Source organism: Lipophrys pholis, assembly GCF_963383615.2.
Source record: "Lipophrys pholis genome assembly, chromosome: 5".
Taxonomy (NCBI): Eukaryota; Metazoa; Chordata; class Actinopteri; order Blenniiformes; family Blenniidae; genus Lipophrys; species Lipophrys pholis.
Genome location: NC_137628.1, coordinates 22,046,096 through 22,062,129, shown reverse-complemented (window position 1 = coordinate 22,062,129; position 16,034 = coordinate 22,046,096). Strand labels below are relative to the sequence as shown.

Genomic DNA, 16,034 nt, shown 5'->3' with positions numbered 1-16,034 from the left:
AAATGCCCAATGGAGAAAAAAAAAAAGCAAGTGTTATGTTGTTTCTCTGTGTGACTGTCAGTGATTGAAATCATAGGAAATCCCTACATACATCAAGACCCATGAGTGAACCTCGAGTCTAAAAGAAACTCAACAACACCAGAATGATGTTAAGGAGTGGCAAATACAGCCAACGGGAAAACAATCTGCAGGGAGTAAATCGAAACTTTTCAGCCAAGTTTATTTTCTAAATCTCACAACATCGAAAAGGACAACTGTGGCAATCCCATTCACGGTCATACTCAAAATCTGAAATATTCAAAACCTTTTTGAGGTATTAATCAAACGAATGCCGTCAGTAACTTTTACCACAGAGTGTTACTCAAGTAAATGCATTGCTTCCCATCATTCACACCCACAGGACTATTACATATTCAGCACAGCAAAGACTGTTTCACACTCCAAATCTGCTCAGAATGGTTAAAGTATGAGGAACACCTTTAACAAGGGATAATTAGGAGTCAATTAGGTGTGCAAACAAACATTAACCTGAGAGTGGAGAGATGAGCAGCTAACTGCTCCTCCGACTCCGTGAGGCAGCGAGGAGCCTGAGGGGAAACCTATGGACTATAACTGAGTGATCATTATTCTGGATGGCAGCCAAGTACTGGGGGGGTGGAGATGGGTGGGGGTGCAGGAGTACAGCTGGGCCACTGAATGTATAATGTCTAGATCTATTCTTTTCTTGTTTGTTTGTTACAGATGCCCAGGCGCACCCATATTTAAATTACATTATCGGAACATTGTTAGTTGTACGTTATCTAAAATAACTGTTCTGGGACGCTTAAGCTCAAACCCAAATTTAAAGCTGTGAGATCAAATAAATGGTTAAAAAAAAAAATCACATAACACTGCCATGCTTACTAAAGTTAAAATGAATGATAAAACAATTTAATTTCAAGTCACAATGACTTGATCCATAAACAAAACTAACTTAAAACTGATTTGTCCAAACATTGGAATATCATCATTGGTAACCCTTTATAGGGGAGATATTGAAACACATTTGAAAATGAACATTTCAAACATGAGGTTTTGGAAGGATTTTTCTTTTTCTTAACTTTAGTGAATAAGTCTTTACATATAGTAAAGTCTAACTATCATGATATATTTTGTATTATCACTTAAAGGGGACATATCATGCTAAATCCACTTTTTTAGCCCTTAAATGCATTTTGTTGTATATTTAGAGTGTTTAGAAGTACAGAAAAGTTCAAAGTAGTCTCTTCAGGTGCTCCGTTGATATCTTTATATTCTGTTTTGGTCATATTTTGCGATCCGTTTCGATTTTTCTATTCTCTATTACGTTTTTTGAACAATGACGTCACAGTATTCTCAGCGGAACTGCCAAATTAGGACATCGACATTTCGAGCAATCCGCCATTTTTGTTTCTCGCTGCGATGTTGTAGTCCAACCGAAGTTACGAGAGGATAAGTCGAAATGTTCGGTTGTTGGATGTAGTAACCCACAAGCTTCGTTACACCGTCTCCCAGCATCAGAACCTTTTCGAAGTGCCTGGTTGAGTTTTATTTTTCACAGAAATGTACCCACATCTGTGGGTAAGGTCATTTTTGTGTGCGCGAATCACTTTAAGGACGACTGCTTCAACAACCTCCGCCAGTATAAAGAAGGATTTGCCGAAAGACTTGGTCTGATTGAGCGGTCAGTTTCTTCTATCTATGGAGACAACGAACAGAGCACTTCGGTAAGCTGTATATAACGCTAAAAAGTGTGATGATAAGACGTCCCTGTCATTGTTTTGTTAGCATTAGCAGTTGCACCGTCTTCATATGTTAGCGCTGTGTGCTCGTTTTAGATTATAATGTAACTTCTGTGTTAAATAGTCGTTGTAATACAGGCAGTATTGTAGTAGTGGGCATGGATGGAGAAGTTAGTGTAAATATAGTAACACAGCATTGCGTTACATCCATATGAAGACGTTGTTCTGTAGGTGCATCATCGTCATTTTCATCTCGCTCCGCCGGGTCCGACTCTGGCTCCAACATGTATGGCTGGATGGACAAATCTTCCGTTGTTGACATTTTGTAAATAATGTGTGAATATAAAGTTTCTGCGCCGCTAGATAATTGTATCTGTTCTATCAAACTACAAAGATGGCCGAACAGGGTGACGTTGAACCGAGTATCACCTCTGCAACCTGGAGAGGAGGAGGGGTATGAAGTGTCTCATTTGCATTTGAAGAGACCGCCCCAAAACGAGTTGCTCTCAGAAGCACATCAGAAAAGGGGTTGAAAAGGGGCCTGTGGAGCTATAATAATGAGGAATTCAGACCCAAGCATTGCAGTTCCGCTTTATATAGACCACAACTGTATGATTTATATGTAAAAAGTAAGGATTTAAAAGCATGATATGTCTCCTTTAATGTGTGAAAAAAATATATAAAGTCAGTTGTATGGTCAGTTGATCGGTTTATGCCTTTAGGGTTTTTTTTTTTTTTTTTAAACTAGAGTGAACACGTGCACAGGTGTGCTAATTAAGGACGCGTTCATGAACACACTGCTTTACTGCGACCTAGTTTTACCTGGAAGCTTAATGGAACTAAACCGTGACTTCCCTTAATTAAAACAACAACAAAAAAGAGAGAATAACGCCCAATTACCAATGTACCACCAGCCAACTAATATTTGTTTCTTCCAAGAGAAGGCAAAAGTCCAAACATAATTACCTTGAAAAGAAGTAAACACTACCTTTCAGCAGCATGCACGAGAAATAAGTTAAGGTTGCCTTTTCACAGCGGAACACGAGGTTTTAAAGATCTGCATGAAATTTGCCAGATCGACAAAGGCAACATGACATAGTAGTTTAGCAGGTAGAGAAATAGTCCACACGCAACATGCCACCGGCTGTCCTGTCCTACCAGCTGAAGACGCAGCCGCGTCCACGCGCGCAGACACGGTGTCCAGTCGCTTTGCGTCCATCGTGGTCCCGTGTCCCCGGTCCCGGGAGGTGAGCTGAGGATGGTGCTGCGGGCAGGAGCTGGAGAGATGCTCCTCCACCTGCACGGATCGTGCTACCTGCTGCTCCTCCAACTCTCAAGTTATGCTGCGCGAGTGTGAGAGAGAAACTGACAGACAACGCTGGAAGCATGCTCGTGCACGCCAAGAAGGGCACGCGCATGGGTGGGTGTTGAGTAAGAAATGCCAGTGAAATAAACGACATGAGAAAAAAAAAGTAAGGGGATGTGTATTTGGTGGATTACCTTGGTCATTGGTGGTACACTTGTAAAGAACATGTATTCTTGGCCATGATAAAGAAAAAAGTCTTCGTTTTCTTTTTTTTTCTTTTTTTTAAATCAAATAACCACTCATGGGTTTTTTTATTTCCTTTTCTGAACAGAAAACCCAATGAACAAAACTTACACGGACCCCCGGTGACTCCACAGACAAGGTCCCCCCTCAGAGCAGGTGTTATCAGAGACTACCTGGAACTGTGGGGTGGATAGGACAGAGAGACATGGCAGCGTCCTGACGTCAACCTTAATGGACGCTCGTGGGATCAGCTTGTTCACTTTGAGAGACCAACACAAACAGTTTGTTGTAAAAAGATGAACTATTGAACTGTTATCACACTTGCTTATATGTGCACGTTTCTCATGAATGTGAGAAAGAAATAGGCTTTAAATTGTAGATCAATTACCAAGAAGCGTTGTTGAAAGAAATAAAGAGAACAAATGACTTTACATTTTGTGTAAAGTTTTGATGTGTCAGGAGCCACATTAAGGGTCATATTTCTTCCTGAAAATGACAACTACAAAGTTGCAGGGAAATACACAGGGATACAAACCGGCTAATACTTCACCACTGTTGATATCCAAAAATGTAGCAATTCTGTTCAGCATCACATTTGGTACATTTTACCGTTTTGTTGACATTTCTTTAGGAAGTAAGTCCAAGATTTACAAGTCATATTTTTTATTGACAAATAGTTTTATAACTTTCCTGCAAGGTACTTACAAAGACCCTTATAATAATAATAATAATAATAATAATTTAAAAAGAAACCACCAAAACAATGTTGACAGTGGAGCATATTTGTGTCTCCGAACCATTTTCTCACATTGCTCGTCTTGTCCGACTTGTTTTTATAATGCTGTCTGTTACGACCCCAAAGAGGGAGGGAACATATTTTAGGACACGGGAGACGAGGGCATAAGTTTTTACACATTCAGTTTATTTTCTTTGATTTCTTTTTACGAGAGCCTCGTCCACCTGTCCAAAAAAAAACAACCAAACAAACAAACGGAACAGGAAAAAGTTTAACTGAAAAAATGGGCGTGACTGCCCGGCCAAACGAAACAGGCAGGTGCGGCAATGGCCCAACCCTGTCCAGGGCCGCCGAACCAGTACCGACACCGAGCTACGGAAAGAAACAAGAACCCTGACTAGACCCAGAGGGAAAATAAAAAGTGAAAACAGTACGGCCGGTACAGCCACGCCAAACTACCCAGAAAGAAAACACCCAACGGACCCATTAATTAAAGACAGGACAGCGTCTGCCACCACATTGTCCTCGCACAAATATGTATGATTACAATACCTGCTCTCAAGTCAACGCCACCACGAAGCCATCCACACCTGGTGGTGCTGAACTGGACAGCTCCTGTCCACTGTCACCAGAGTGACGCGCGGCTCGGCGCATCTGTCACTCAAGCCACCAAAATGGCTCGTTGTTGCTCTTGTATCGACCGAATCGTGGGAAGCCACCCCCATCCGGTGTGGTCGCTCCTGGTTTCCCCACTGCTCCTTCTAGTCACAGTCGGTTTACGTGTTTGCCACCACGTGCGCCACGGCCCCAGACGTTATCAAGTCCCGATAAACCCGCGCGAACTGGTCCGGACGCTCACAAACAGGGACAGGCGTCACTTCGGGGTAACTCGCAGCCTGCCTCCAGCCAAGTCGTTCCCCATTATCATCGACACCCCCGATATCGGGAAGCTTGGACGCACACACATTGTCTCCCGACCAGAGGTCCGACTCAAGCACAATTCTGTGCAGGGGAACATCAATGTCCCGCATATTAAAGCTGCGCACCCGAACGTATGAACCAACAGCCGTAGCACGACTCAACGGAAACACCCGCGCAAGGATAAATGACAGAGGCTGCCGTATCACGCAGGATCATCACCGGGACCTTGCTCCTTATAGAGACACAAATCCATTCATCAAAAAAGGCTTTTCGGCAGCAAGATCATTGGGTTTTTGAGACTCACTCGATGGGCACACAGTGTGGACTGAAGCCACCGGCTGAAGGCCTCTTCATAGTCCATAAGAACAAGACGAAAGTTCGCCAGTGCGGGGTCCTGCCGAACAAAATGACGTCATTTCCTTCGGCCAGCTCCCTCTGGCCGAAGACATTTGTTTCGGCTGTGCCAACCACCCTGGCCGAACTATGTGGGTGCCGCACTGCCGAAACTTCTGCACTGCGCATGCGTGTTCCAGTTCGCTCATGACTATCAGTCATATTTTAATCATATTTAGCTTGTAAACATCGCTACTGTACGAGCGCCGCAGCTCGTTAAAATGTCCAGGCTTTTACATGATGCACCTGAACGCATCACGAATAGCTGTCATCTCCTGTAGTTAATACCAGACCAACATCGCGCTCGGACAAAAACTCTCTTTTATTACTGAAAAAGTTCAGAGAAATGTATTACTGAAAGCACTGGAGGCGAGAAATAAACTGTTCAGTTGAAAAGTTTAAACGCCGCATCACAGACATGTGGCTTCTGCGAGGGGGCGTGGCCTGCGAGTTCGGCAGCTTCTTATCGGAGTATGAACAATCCTGCCGAAAAAGCTTTTTCTTCGGCAGCTGCCCGACGTCACTGCCGAATTTTCTTCTTGTTCCTATGGGTTCAAAAAGGGAGTATGCAGGGGCCTTTAGCGTTCTTTTTCACTAGAACCGGACAAGCCGCGACGACATGCCCCTGCCTCTTACAATAGTGACACGTGACGTCACCCATACCTTGAGCGTCAGGCGGACCAGACCTGGTGTCCACGTCGGACCGAGAGCCAGCACCGGTGTAGGTACCAGATCTGTCCGGGCTACCAGAGCTGTCCGGGGCGGGGCTTGCGCAGGCGGTCAGGCTACCAGATCCATAGGGGGAAACTACACATTTCCAAAATGGACTACAAAAAGAGCATTTATAACACTTTCCCCCGTGCCTCTGAACGCTGATATAATTTCAAATATCACAAGATTTGAATTGAAATCAAAGGAAAACAGGTGAGTAAATAACTAATACAAACTGAGAATAGACTTTATAGAACTTACTTTACGATGTTTATTTTACAACATCCGCATAACATTCATAGTTGGGATATGAGTTTTAGATTATTTAAAGTTGTTCAAGACATATTATTGCATCCTGAGTTTCCCTGAACGCTCGGATGCATCAAGGTTTCCTTTGCTAAAGGAAGTTTTGAGCCTCCTTTCCTTAGCTTATTGAGAATTAGGACGGTCCGTAGTTTGGCCGCCACTTAAACACTTCCGGGGTTAAGGGAACATAGATAGGAAAGGAGATAGGAGGGACTATTTGGATGTACCCATAATGTGAGAACCGCCGCAGAGCTGAATTTTCGAGGCAGTCCTTCGCCCGTCCACAAAGCCCCCGACTCGTCGTGACGCTCAGCCTCGTCCACTGACAGCTGCTGGCTCTGGAGCAGAGATTCAGAGAGTTCATACACACTACAAGATGACTCCCCCTTCCGCTCGTCCACTGACAGCTGCTGGCTCTGGAGCAGAGAGTCCTCACACGCGACAAGATGACTCCCCACCTCCGCATCCGCAGTCTCGTCCACTGGCAAGCTGCTGGCTCTGGAGCACAGAGTCCTCGTACTCCCTCCTTCGGTCAAACGGGCATCATGCAGTTTTAGTTTGTCGTTTTTGCACTCGCACAATGCTTTTCAGCCGCGACAAGGGATCAAGTTTCCTTTTGTAGTTTGTTTTGTGTTTCTTCCTTCTTGGTGTCATATTGCGATGTCAAACAGGCGTGCTACCTTTAATCCTGTACACACACGCCTGAATGTTGCTTTACAATGACTTAATGCTTTCCCGTGGGCTCACTACCTGCAGGAAAGGTTCTTAATCGGTGCAATGAGATCTGGATGACAGTGCTCAGACTGCCACCCGGAAACGGATAAGCAGGAGAAGATGGATGGATGACCTAATGCTTAGAATGCAATAGTTTATTCTCACTTCACTAGCCCACGTCCACTTGTGTTTCTGGTTTTTAATCTTTTATGTGGTAAGTGAACATATTTGTTTACTTCTGCATCCCTTCTTGAACACAAACACGATACATGATTCAATTATAACATTAAAAAAACTGAGGTTAGTGCTTATGGGTATGTTTTAATTAATTACTCTGGTAAAATATATTTTCACCCGATTGTTGCATAATAGACATAAATATAACAAATAGTGAAAAACAATGCTTGAGTAATGCACAAATCTACCCAATGCTGCAAGTAAGTCACATCCATGGTTTGTTCATTAACAAGAACCCATTATTTTAAAGAAATCTGTTGAAATATTGTTTCAAAATTACAAAGTTTTTACACTGCAAATGATAAAAATGTGTGATTTGTCTTTTCAATATATTTTATCATGCTCAATGGAATGCAAGCGTGTTTATTTGCACTTTAAAGTAGTCATATATGTTTAGGAAACATTCTGGAGTTTGGTATTGTGCTTGGTTTAGATTTGGTACAATATGCAGGCTTTGCATGACATCAGAGCTTTGTGACACCCCAGTCTAGGAGCTACTGGAGTGCAACATCAAATTGTCGTCACTCCATTGGTCCAAACAGCCACAATAATCTAGTTCTCAGTACAAAAGTGAATTTATTTACAAGGTGCTATAGTGTTCAACAAACAAATTAGGAATCGTAGCCAAAAATCACCCTGTTCTATCAGGGGTAAAACTTGCCTAACAAACAAAAAGAAAAGAAACACAAAGTATTTCCTTCCTACCTAAAATAAACAAGAGAAAAAAGATTTAAGTCGAAAGTTACAGCTTACGTCAACAAAAGCACACACTACACTCTAGCTGTTTGACAGAATGAAAGATGGTTCCGCCCCTCTGATCCGAGCTCTGCCACCTGGCGACGTAGTCCTTCCTCCTTATGAACCGGGTACCTATGAGCCCTATTTGCATAGTTGATTGACAAGGAGAATCACACAGGACACAGAAAACACACAAATACGACTGCAGTCGTAACAGCCTCACTCAGCTTAATGTTTGTTTGGTCAACATGTTAGTGTCTGGAACCTACTGAATGGGAATGCTTCTGTGATTATATAGTAAGGTATCCTCAGGTTGTCCAAATGGCGTAAACCAGAGATGGCCAACCCGTGGCTCACCAGCCACATACGGCTCTTTGCCTGTCACAATGGAAAGTAAACAAAGGCTCAGATACAGAGACAGTTCAGATATGCCAGAAGTTGTAGTTAATTAGTGGATTAGATCCAGAAACAGACACACCTGCAGAGAGCAGCTTGGTAAAGTTCCGGCATCAATAACTCTTTAACGAAACGTCATCAACACACAAATGACGCCTGGTTCCCATCTGTATGAGGTAGACAATATGCTTCAAGCTCATTTTTGTCAAAAGTAGTTGCCTTTGGAGCAGCAGAAACAACATTGTTCTCTATGCGCTGCTGGCTGTGTGATCAGAGTGCAGGGACCGTCTACAACAGGGGTCCTCAAATCCAGGCCTTGAGGGCCAGTGTCCTGATTAAGGTGTGCTGAAGCTGGGAGAGAGCTAATTGAGCTCTCTCCCAGCTTCAGCAGAACTTAATCCAATGTTGATGTCATCATCAAGCTTGTAAAAAACCCCAATAATGAGTTTCTTATTGCATTCAGGTGTGTTGCGACTGGGAGAGACTTGCATGATGTTGGCCGTTGAGGCCTGGAAATTAGGACCCCTGGTTGACAGACTACACACTGCTGTAAAAGTGAAGACAGATACCACAAATATACTTAATAATGTGACTGGTGTTCACTGCAGACTTTACAAAATAAATAAATCACAGACACTAAAATAACATAAGACCACAACACAAGCTCTCACAAACTAACTACAGAAAAAAAGAAATTTCCACAAAAAGTTACCTAACCAGACCCATGTCAACAAAAAGGCACATAACAAGGTGCCTATGAAATCAACAACACAATATCAGGGACAAAAACTAGAAAAAAGCACAATCATGACAAAAAACACAACATAATTCTAGGGTACTCATACTCACATTAAACACACAATATTGCAAAGCAATACCACTTATTGACATGAATAATGTAAAAAATTAAAAGAAAGAGACACAGAATGACCAAATGTATAGTCTCAGAATAAGTTGTGTTCATTTTAAAAGAAGACACAACATCTTTCACAACATCTTAAAAAAAACCATCTAAATGACCAAACAAACGGAAATGATCGTTTTTGTGCTTTGGACTCTGACAATAATCAGATTTTTAATTTGATACAAAAAGGAGTGTCTGAACCACGAAGTTATTGATGTTCCAGATCACAATGCCCTCTCTTGCGCACCCTTTTTGCGCATGCTCAGTGGCTCCGCAATTGTTTGTTGTAAACATTGTTATTAATTGTTACTTAAAGTAATCCATTTATATCGTATATGATGCATCTGTCAATGCCTGGTAATTATTGGAATATTAACTACAGAAATACAAAAGGAGGTTGTTTGAATTTGGAATATGAATGAAAAAAGAATGCATCCCGAACATAAACTATGTTCACTTTAATACAATTGCGCTGCTCCGCTTTTTTGCGTCCCCGTTCTCGCGATAACTCGCGGCCCTATGTGAAAGCTCGTAGCGGATATCCGGCCTCTTTCCCGTGGCGGACCGTCGGTGGTTCGGTTTGGCAAAATGAAGGTACGAATATCTGTCGAACTGTATTTCTTTATGTAGAAATGTTTCATTTAAAATATCCACCTGAGATCGTATCTATGACTTTGAACTTTCAATCGCTCCAGTCGGATGATGTTATATTCGTGCTGCCAGCCTGGATGAGCTTAGATTGCAGCGATCGTTAGCCCAATAGTAAAGAAACATGGCGGCACACAGGAAAATGTGACCCGGGGTTCAGTCTTTAATGTCTCTAAAGGAAAGTGCACATTTTCCAGGCCAGACGTATTGATTCTGTCCGCCGTATGATGGCGGTGTTACGTAAAACTATCATAGTGAGCTCTGAGACTAGCTAATGTGAGCTTAGCCGGCAGTGGAGTTAAGATCAAGGCCTCGGAGCTTCACTGCTTCCAGATCCAGCTCGGTCATTCTCATATTTGTCTCGTGGAGGCAATTCCAAAGAAGAAAAGCGTTTTTCATTCATTGACTCAAAATACTAAACTTGCATCAGAGTTAGAGTGAACTCCTCAGTTCTAGTTAGAGGGAGTTTTTACTTTCCACTGTCACTTTTTCTTGCTCACGTGGATTTGTAGGGGTTCTCTGTTTAAAAAAAAAAAAAAATAAATAAATAAAATGACCTAGAAATGACTGATGCTGTATGAATAGCAAGTTGAATTGCGTTCACGTACTTCTTCCTCCTTGCTCACAGTTTGATTTCCACTCCACAGCTAAACATCTCCTTTCCCGCTACCGGCTGCCAGAAGCTGATTGAAGTTGATGATGAGCGCAAACTGCGTACTTTCTATGAGAAGCGTATGGCCACAGAGGTGTCTGCTGACCCTCTGGGCGATGAGTGGAAGGTAAGCATGGCATCCTTCAATCTGGTCAAAGCTGTGGGTATGGTCTTCAAGCCTAGGGCGATCATGAACATTCCCCAATTGAAACACATTTACCTGTAAGTATTCTAACGCAAACTTGTCCAGAGTGGATTCTTAACTATGACTGTGCAGGAATTGAAACTACCCTTCACAAACTATGTACTGCACATGATTTGAGCTTCATCGATGGCTCCTGAAGTCAGAACCCTTCATTTGTATGATTTATGTGTTGGAACAGGGAGACTTCAGAGGATGTGCTGGCACATTACAAGTTTGGTCTGATTAAAGAAATTGGTCATCAAATAATGCAGTCTTAAAGATTAAGTGTGTAGTTAAACTATAATGAAGTTGAGATTTTCTAAATGTTCTGTGACTTTAATGAAGTGACATGTATGTGAACAGTTTTCATATATTTAACATCAGAACTTGGACAAAGACGCTTTCTACTAGATTTGATGCACTTCTGTGATTATTGTGAGATTTTTAGCATCTTAAAGCAATAGAATCTTTCAAATAATGTAAGCATATTAATAATGAGGTGACAGTCCTGCAGCATTTCAGAGTTATAATTGTCAGAGATTCTGGAGACCCACTAAGACCAACAGTTTTTGGTCTGCACAGGTACCAGTTTGTACTTAAGCCTTCATGTTTTATTTCATTCACTGCACCAACAGTGCAATTGTACCTAAATTTGCTTTGATCAGGCCAAATCTGCCAAATGTTTGCACACCATAAACCATCCAGGCTGTATTAAGACCTAGATTATGGAACAATGATAAAGAGGACTCGACGTTTAGGCGGCATGAACCCTGGCACACCATGATACCCTTCATGACTGATCTGTAGTTATTGAGGGTAGAGCCGAGTGTTGCTAAAGAAACTGTAGAGCTGCTAAAGATGCAATCAGACTCCCCAATGACTGATTGTAACAGCACCACTCTCTCACTTCTGTTACAGCTGCCGCGAAATCGAATTGAAACAAATGTGGAATCACGTGCTGTTTGTGTGGGACTGTCACTCCTGTTCAGTAACATTTCAGTGTGTCTGCTCCTGCAGGGTTATGTGGTGCGCATCAGCGGAGGCAATGACAAGCAGGGCTTCCCCATGAAGCAGGGTGTGCTGACCCACGGCCGTGTTCGCCTGCTGCTCAGCAAGGGTCACTCCTGCTACCGTCCTCGCAGGACTGGCGAGCGCAAGCGCAAGTCTGTTCGCGGTTGCATCGTTGACGCCAACCTCAGCGTCCTGAACTTGGTGATCGTCAAGAAGGGTACCTTATTTGACTTTTCTTTTAACTCCTCTGAGTATTTAGAGGGAATAGTAAACTAATTTGCATAGTTTGATGGCACACCTGTGGACCTTTTCTGATTAATCAGTAATCATTAAGGGGGGACATGGTGTTGCCATAGTAACTGTAGAGCTGCTGACCAGATACGACCAGACCTGACAGTGGATGGTTGAACTGCTTTGCTCTTCCATTGCTTACAGTTGGGGCATTAATGACTTTCTCTTTAAAATTTATGGATTTCCTGTGAATTGGTAGGTTGTGGGCTTCCGTCGGCTACACTTTGCTCATCCTGTGGATGTTTGTTCTCAGGTGAGAAGGACATTCCCGGGCTGACCGACAGCACCGTCCCTCGCCGTCTTGGTCCCAAGAGGGCCAGCAAGATTCGCAAGCTCTTCAACCTGGCCAAGGAGGATGATGTTAGGCAGTACGTTGTGAGGAGACCTTTGACTAAAGAAGGTAAATCTAAAACTGCTTCATCAAAACTTCAGGTATAAAAGGGCCTACAGGTGATAGGTGATTAAATCTGGAATGGGTATAGCAGACACTAAAGTTTGAAATTGCCTCTTTAACCAACTCGTCAAGGATCCAGACGCTGCTCAGCTTTGAAATCTTCTGTTTTCCCAAGTTGTTTTTCTTTTATGATTGAATTAGTTTCGCTTGGGGGGGGGGGGGGGGTTGTCAGTCTTTCAAGTATTTTTATTGGCATGGTCTCTAAAGTGACCATTGTGATAGTGTGTATCAAGTATTTACATTTTTCGTTAAAGGAAAACTTCTTATCAGAACTATATTCTCAATACATTTTGACTCAAAACTTAAAGTACGTTCTTGAAATCTGAATCTCCTTGATAAAGGGCAAAATGTATTCAAGATGAACAAAAGATCTTGGCAAGATCAAAATGTGTTTATTGCATGTGAATGATAGCGCGGGCATACAAATGTCAACATAAAGCTATCAGGTCAGTCTCTGCTCTGGTTTTTTAATACATAGCTTTAATGTCATAATGTGGAACATAAAAAGGTGAGTGAGTCAGGTGTCATGTACAAGATGTAGTCCTGGTATCGGGTGCATGGGCGTCAGTGAGTGTTGATACCGGCTACACATTTGGTTTTACTTTTCCCGCAAAGACACGTAGCTGCTAAAATTCAAGAATGGGTCACATGAACTGTGGCACTCTCCTATTCTGTGCATCAAGCCGACAGCAGCTTAACGATGACCACAACACATGAGCAGTTTTAAAAGGCCTGTAAAATGAGTCCAGTCTTATTTTGAAGTGTTGGAGTGTTCACCATTGTCTGCCCTTAGGATGAAGCAATGGCCCTTTAAATTCAAGTACCTCGTTTAACAGATGCTGCAGGTGACAAACCTCAGTCTTACCCAAACTGAACACTTTCGCCACAATAGTCAGCTGTTACACTAACCTTTGCTTCAATGATGGTGCTGTATTAGTGGAGGCTTTGGTTGGTGACATTGACCCTCTGAAGGTTTAATATTTTTAAAAGGGAAATAATTTATATGTATGCTGACTTGAATTCTGAGTAATGCACACCTGTGGACCTTTTCTGATTGATCAGTAATCATTAAGGGGGGACATGGTGTCGCTAAAGTAACTGTAGAGCTGCTGACAAGATCCGACCAGACCTGACAGTGGATGGTTGAACTGCTTGGCTCTCTCATTGCTTCCTGATGTGACAAATATATATTTTATTATCAATTTAGTTTGTATAAATGTGTTGTGATGCAGTCATGATGGTGAAGTTTATTGACCTACGTCGACTCTACAGCTTGGCTTGTCATGAATAGTACGTAACGTGTTCACGTCCTCTCACCCCGACAGGCAAGAAACCCAGAACCAAGGCCCCCAAGATCCAGAGACTGGTGACGCCTCGTGTGCTGCAGCACAAGCGCCGCCGCATCGCCCTCAAGAGACAGCGCACCCAGAAGAACAAGGAGGAGGCCTCCGATTACGCCAAGCTGCTGGCTAAGAGGATGAAGGTCTGTAAAATCTGGCTTCTTCTGATCGTGACTGTGATTGTAAGAAACCAAGTGCTAATTATTTTGGTAAAAGCTTAAATGTGGGAGATTAAAGGGAACATTTTTATGATTTAACTCAAATTTTAGTTTGGGAATATGTTCAATAGACAGGATTTTTAAAACTTAAGGGGTCATGTTTGTGATTGTCTGACACGGTTACCCCTTTTCTGTTAAACAGGAGGCCAAAGAGAAGCGCCAGGAACAGATTGCCAAGAGGCGCCGCCTTTCTTCTCTGAGAGCATCCACATCCAAGTCAGAGTCCAGCCAAAAGTGAAATCCACAATTCAAATAAAATGTTTTGCTGAAAAGTTTGTGGCTCTTTATTGAATTAGTAATTCAGTTTTGCTGAAGGTTCCCAATTCTTCAAGGTTCAATGTGGATCATGAATATTGTGAAAGATATTGGAGCTTCAGGTAGCCTGTTTTGCCATAAAATGTTTAGATAGTGAATTTCAGCAGTACCTTCCAGAAAAGGAGGCAAGGTGTGAATGCTGGAGTTCGTTGTCCCGCAGGTCAAGGTTACGTTTCTACATATAAAATAAGCCAATTTAACATTGGAAAAACCGATGTGGCCCTTGTACTTTACCAGCCCTCAGGGTGTCATTAGGAAATCTTAACAGGTGAAACTCAGTTTTAGCAATTTCAGTGAGGGAAACTTGAATTGCAATATACTGACTGGGATAGGAAAGCTCATTGAGTACTGCCCTTTATCAAGAGAATCCTTATAGGTATAAGTCAACATGGTGCCAATTTCCTGTGGCCCTTTAAGAAAGTGGTCTATCCCTGATCCATAAGCATCTTGACCTTCAGGACTTCAATCTTTGATAGCCATCTCTTGGAGCTTTTAAGAAAAGCAAAATAAAAGGTGTAGATGCAGTGAAAATATTTTTATTCTGTCAACACTTGCAAGTTGCAGGTACACAAATTCAATCACATCTCCCACATCAACAGTGTAGATGTTCTTCCAAGTTGCAGCCATTGTCAAACATGGACAGCTCGGCCTGCCTCCACCGATGGATAACGGGAGGCTGCCTGGTCCCTCCGGCCAGGTTTGATTGAGGCGAGGGGGTCTTGGGTGAAGGGGTCGAAGTGTTCAGGCGGCATCTGACATTGGACAGAGCCTGCTGGGATAAGATCAAATGGTACATGTGGAAAACAAAGCAAATTACAGACAGGGCCTGGCGTTGCAGGTACTCGGGAAGCGCCTGAAGTTTCCAGATCAAAATCAAGCAGCTGGACTGAGGGTCCTGCATCAGAGCGGAAGCACTGGCCAATCCGTCATAGATCTACACAGGAAGACAAAATACAGAGGCACTCAGCCACAAGCAAACAGGCAGGAGAAATGTGCAGAGGTACAACATTTTAAATAGGAAAAGAGCATAACTCATATGGCTTCAAATCAATTGGCTGCTTCAGTGTCAAAAGATTGACTCACTTCTACCACCAGTCCCATCAACTCACCCGAGCAGGCTGAACCTTGGTTCCGACTACACCGTAGGTTCTCCTACAAAATTTAACTGCGAGAGTCGTAAGTCGCTCAGGGTAACACTTTGGGACTGTGGCAACACAAAAACCTTTCACAGACGTGTCGTCTAATCCTATGAACAAATAGAGACAAATGATGTGAAGTTTGTTTTCACAGTAGATACTTAACCAACCAACAGGGTTACCTTCATCTTCCTCAGGGGGAAGGACCTTTTCTAACAGAGCCTCCGAGAAGCTCAGCGCAGAGTCCATTCCCACGTCGGCCACGGTGATGGCTCTCTTTACAAGAGACCGGTTCACTCCGTCATCACCCTGATGCGTTCCAGTCATCACCCCCATGAGTCGGTGCTGCACTGCATCCTGAATGTCATGCAGTTTGTTCTTGGCAGAAGCAATGACCTAAGCGAGGAGTTATGAGTTTAA

At 42.9% G+C, this 16,034-nt stretch overlaps 1 protein-coding gene across 1 annotated transcript; it reads left to right on the top strand.

The window, feature by feature from the left end:
• Nucleotides 1-9,876: 9,876 nt before the first annotated feature.
• rps6 (ribosomal protein S6) lies at nucleotides 9,877-14,435 on the top strand. The gene is made up of 6 exons (XM_080463369.1): nucleotides 9,877-9,959; nucleotides 10,661-10,792; nucleotides 11,867-12,077; nucleotides 12,405-12,551; nucleotides 13,931-14,088; nucleotides 14,306-14,435. The coding sequence occupies exons 1-6, from the start codon at nucleotides 9,954-9,956 to the stop codon at nucleotides 14,399-14,401; spliced, it is 750 nt and encodes a 249-aa protein (XP_080319495.1). The 5' UTR covers nucleotides 9,877-9,953; the 3' UTR covers nucleotides 14,402-14,435.
• The last annotated feature ends 1,599 nt before the right edge of the window (nucleotides 14,436-16,034 follow it).

What these genes read in the sequence shown, in the direction of transcription:
- rps6 (XM_080463369.1), top strand. An exon ending in CTCTGGGCGATGAGTGGAAG is followed by an intron (nt 10,793 to 11,866) that starts GTAAGCATGGCA and finishes CTGCTCCTGCAG; the next exon opens with GGTTATGTGGTGCGCATCAG. An exon ending in GAGACCTTTGACTAAAGAAG is followed by an intron (nt 12,552 to 13,930) that starts GTAAATCTAAAA and finishes TCACCCCGACAG; the next exon opens with GCAAGAAACCCAGAACCAAG.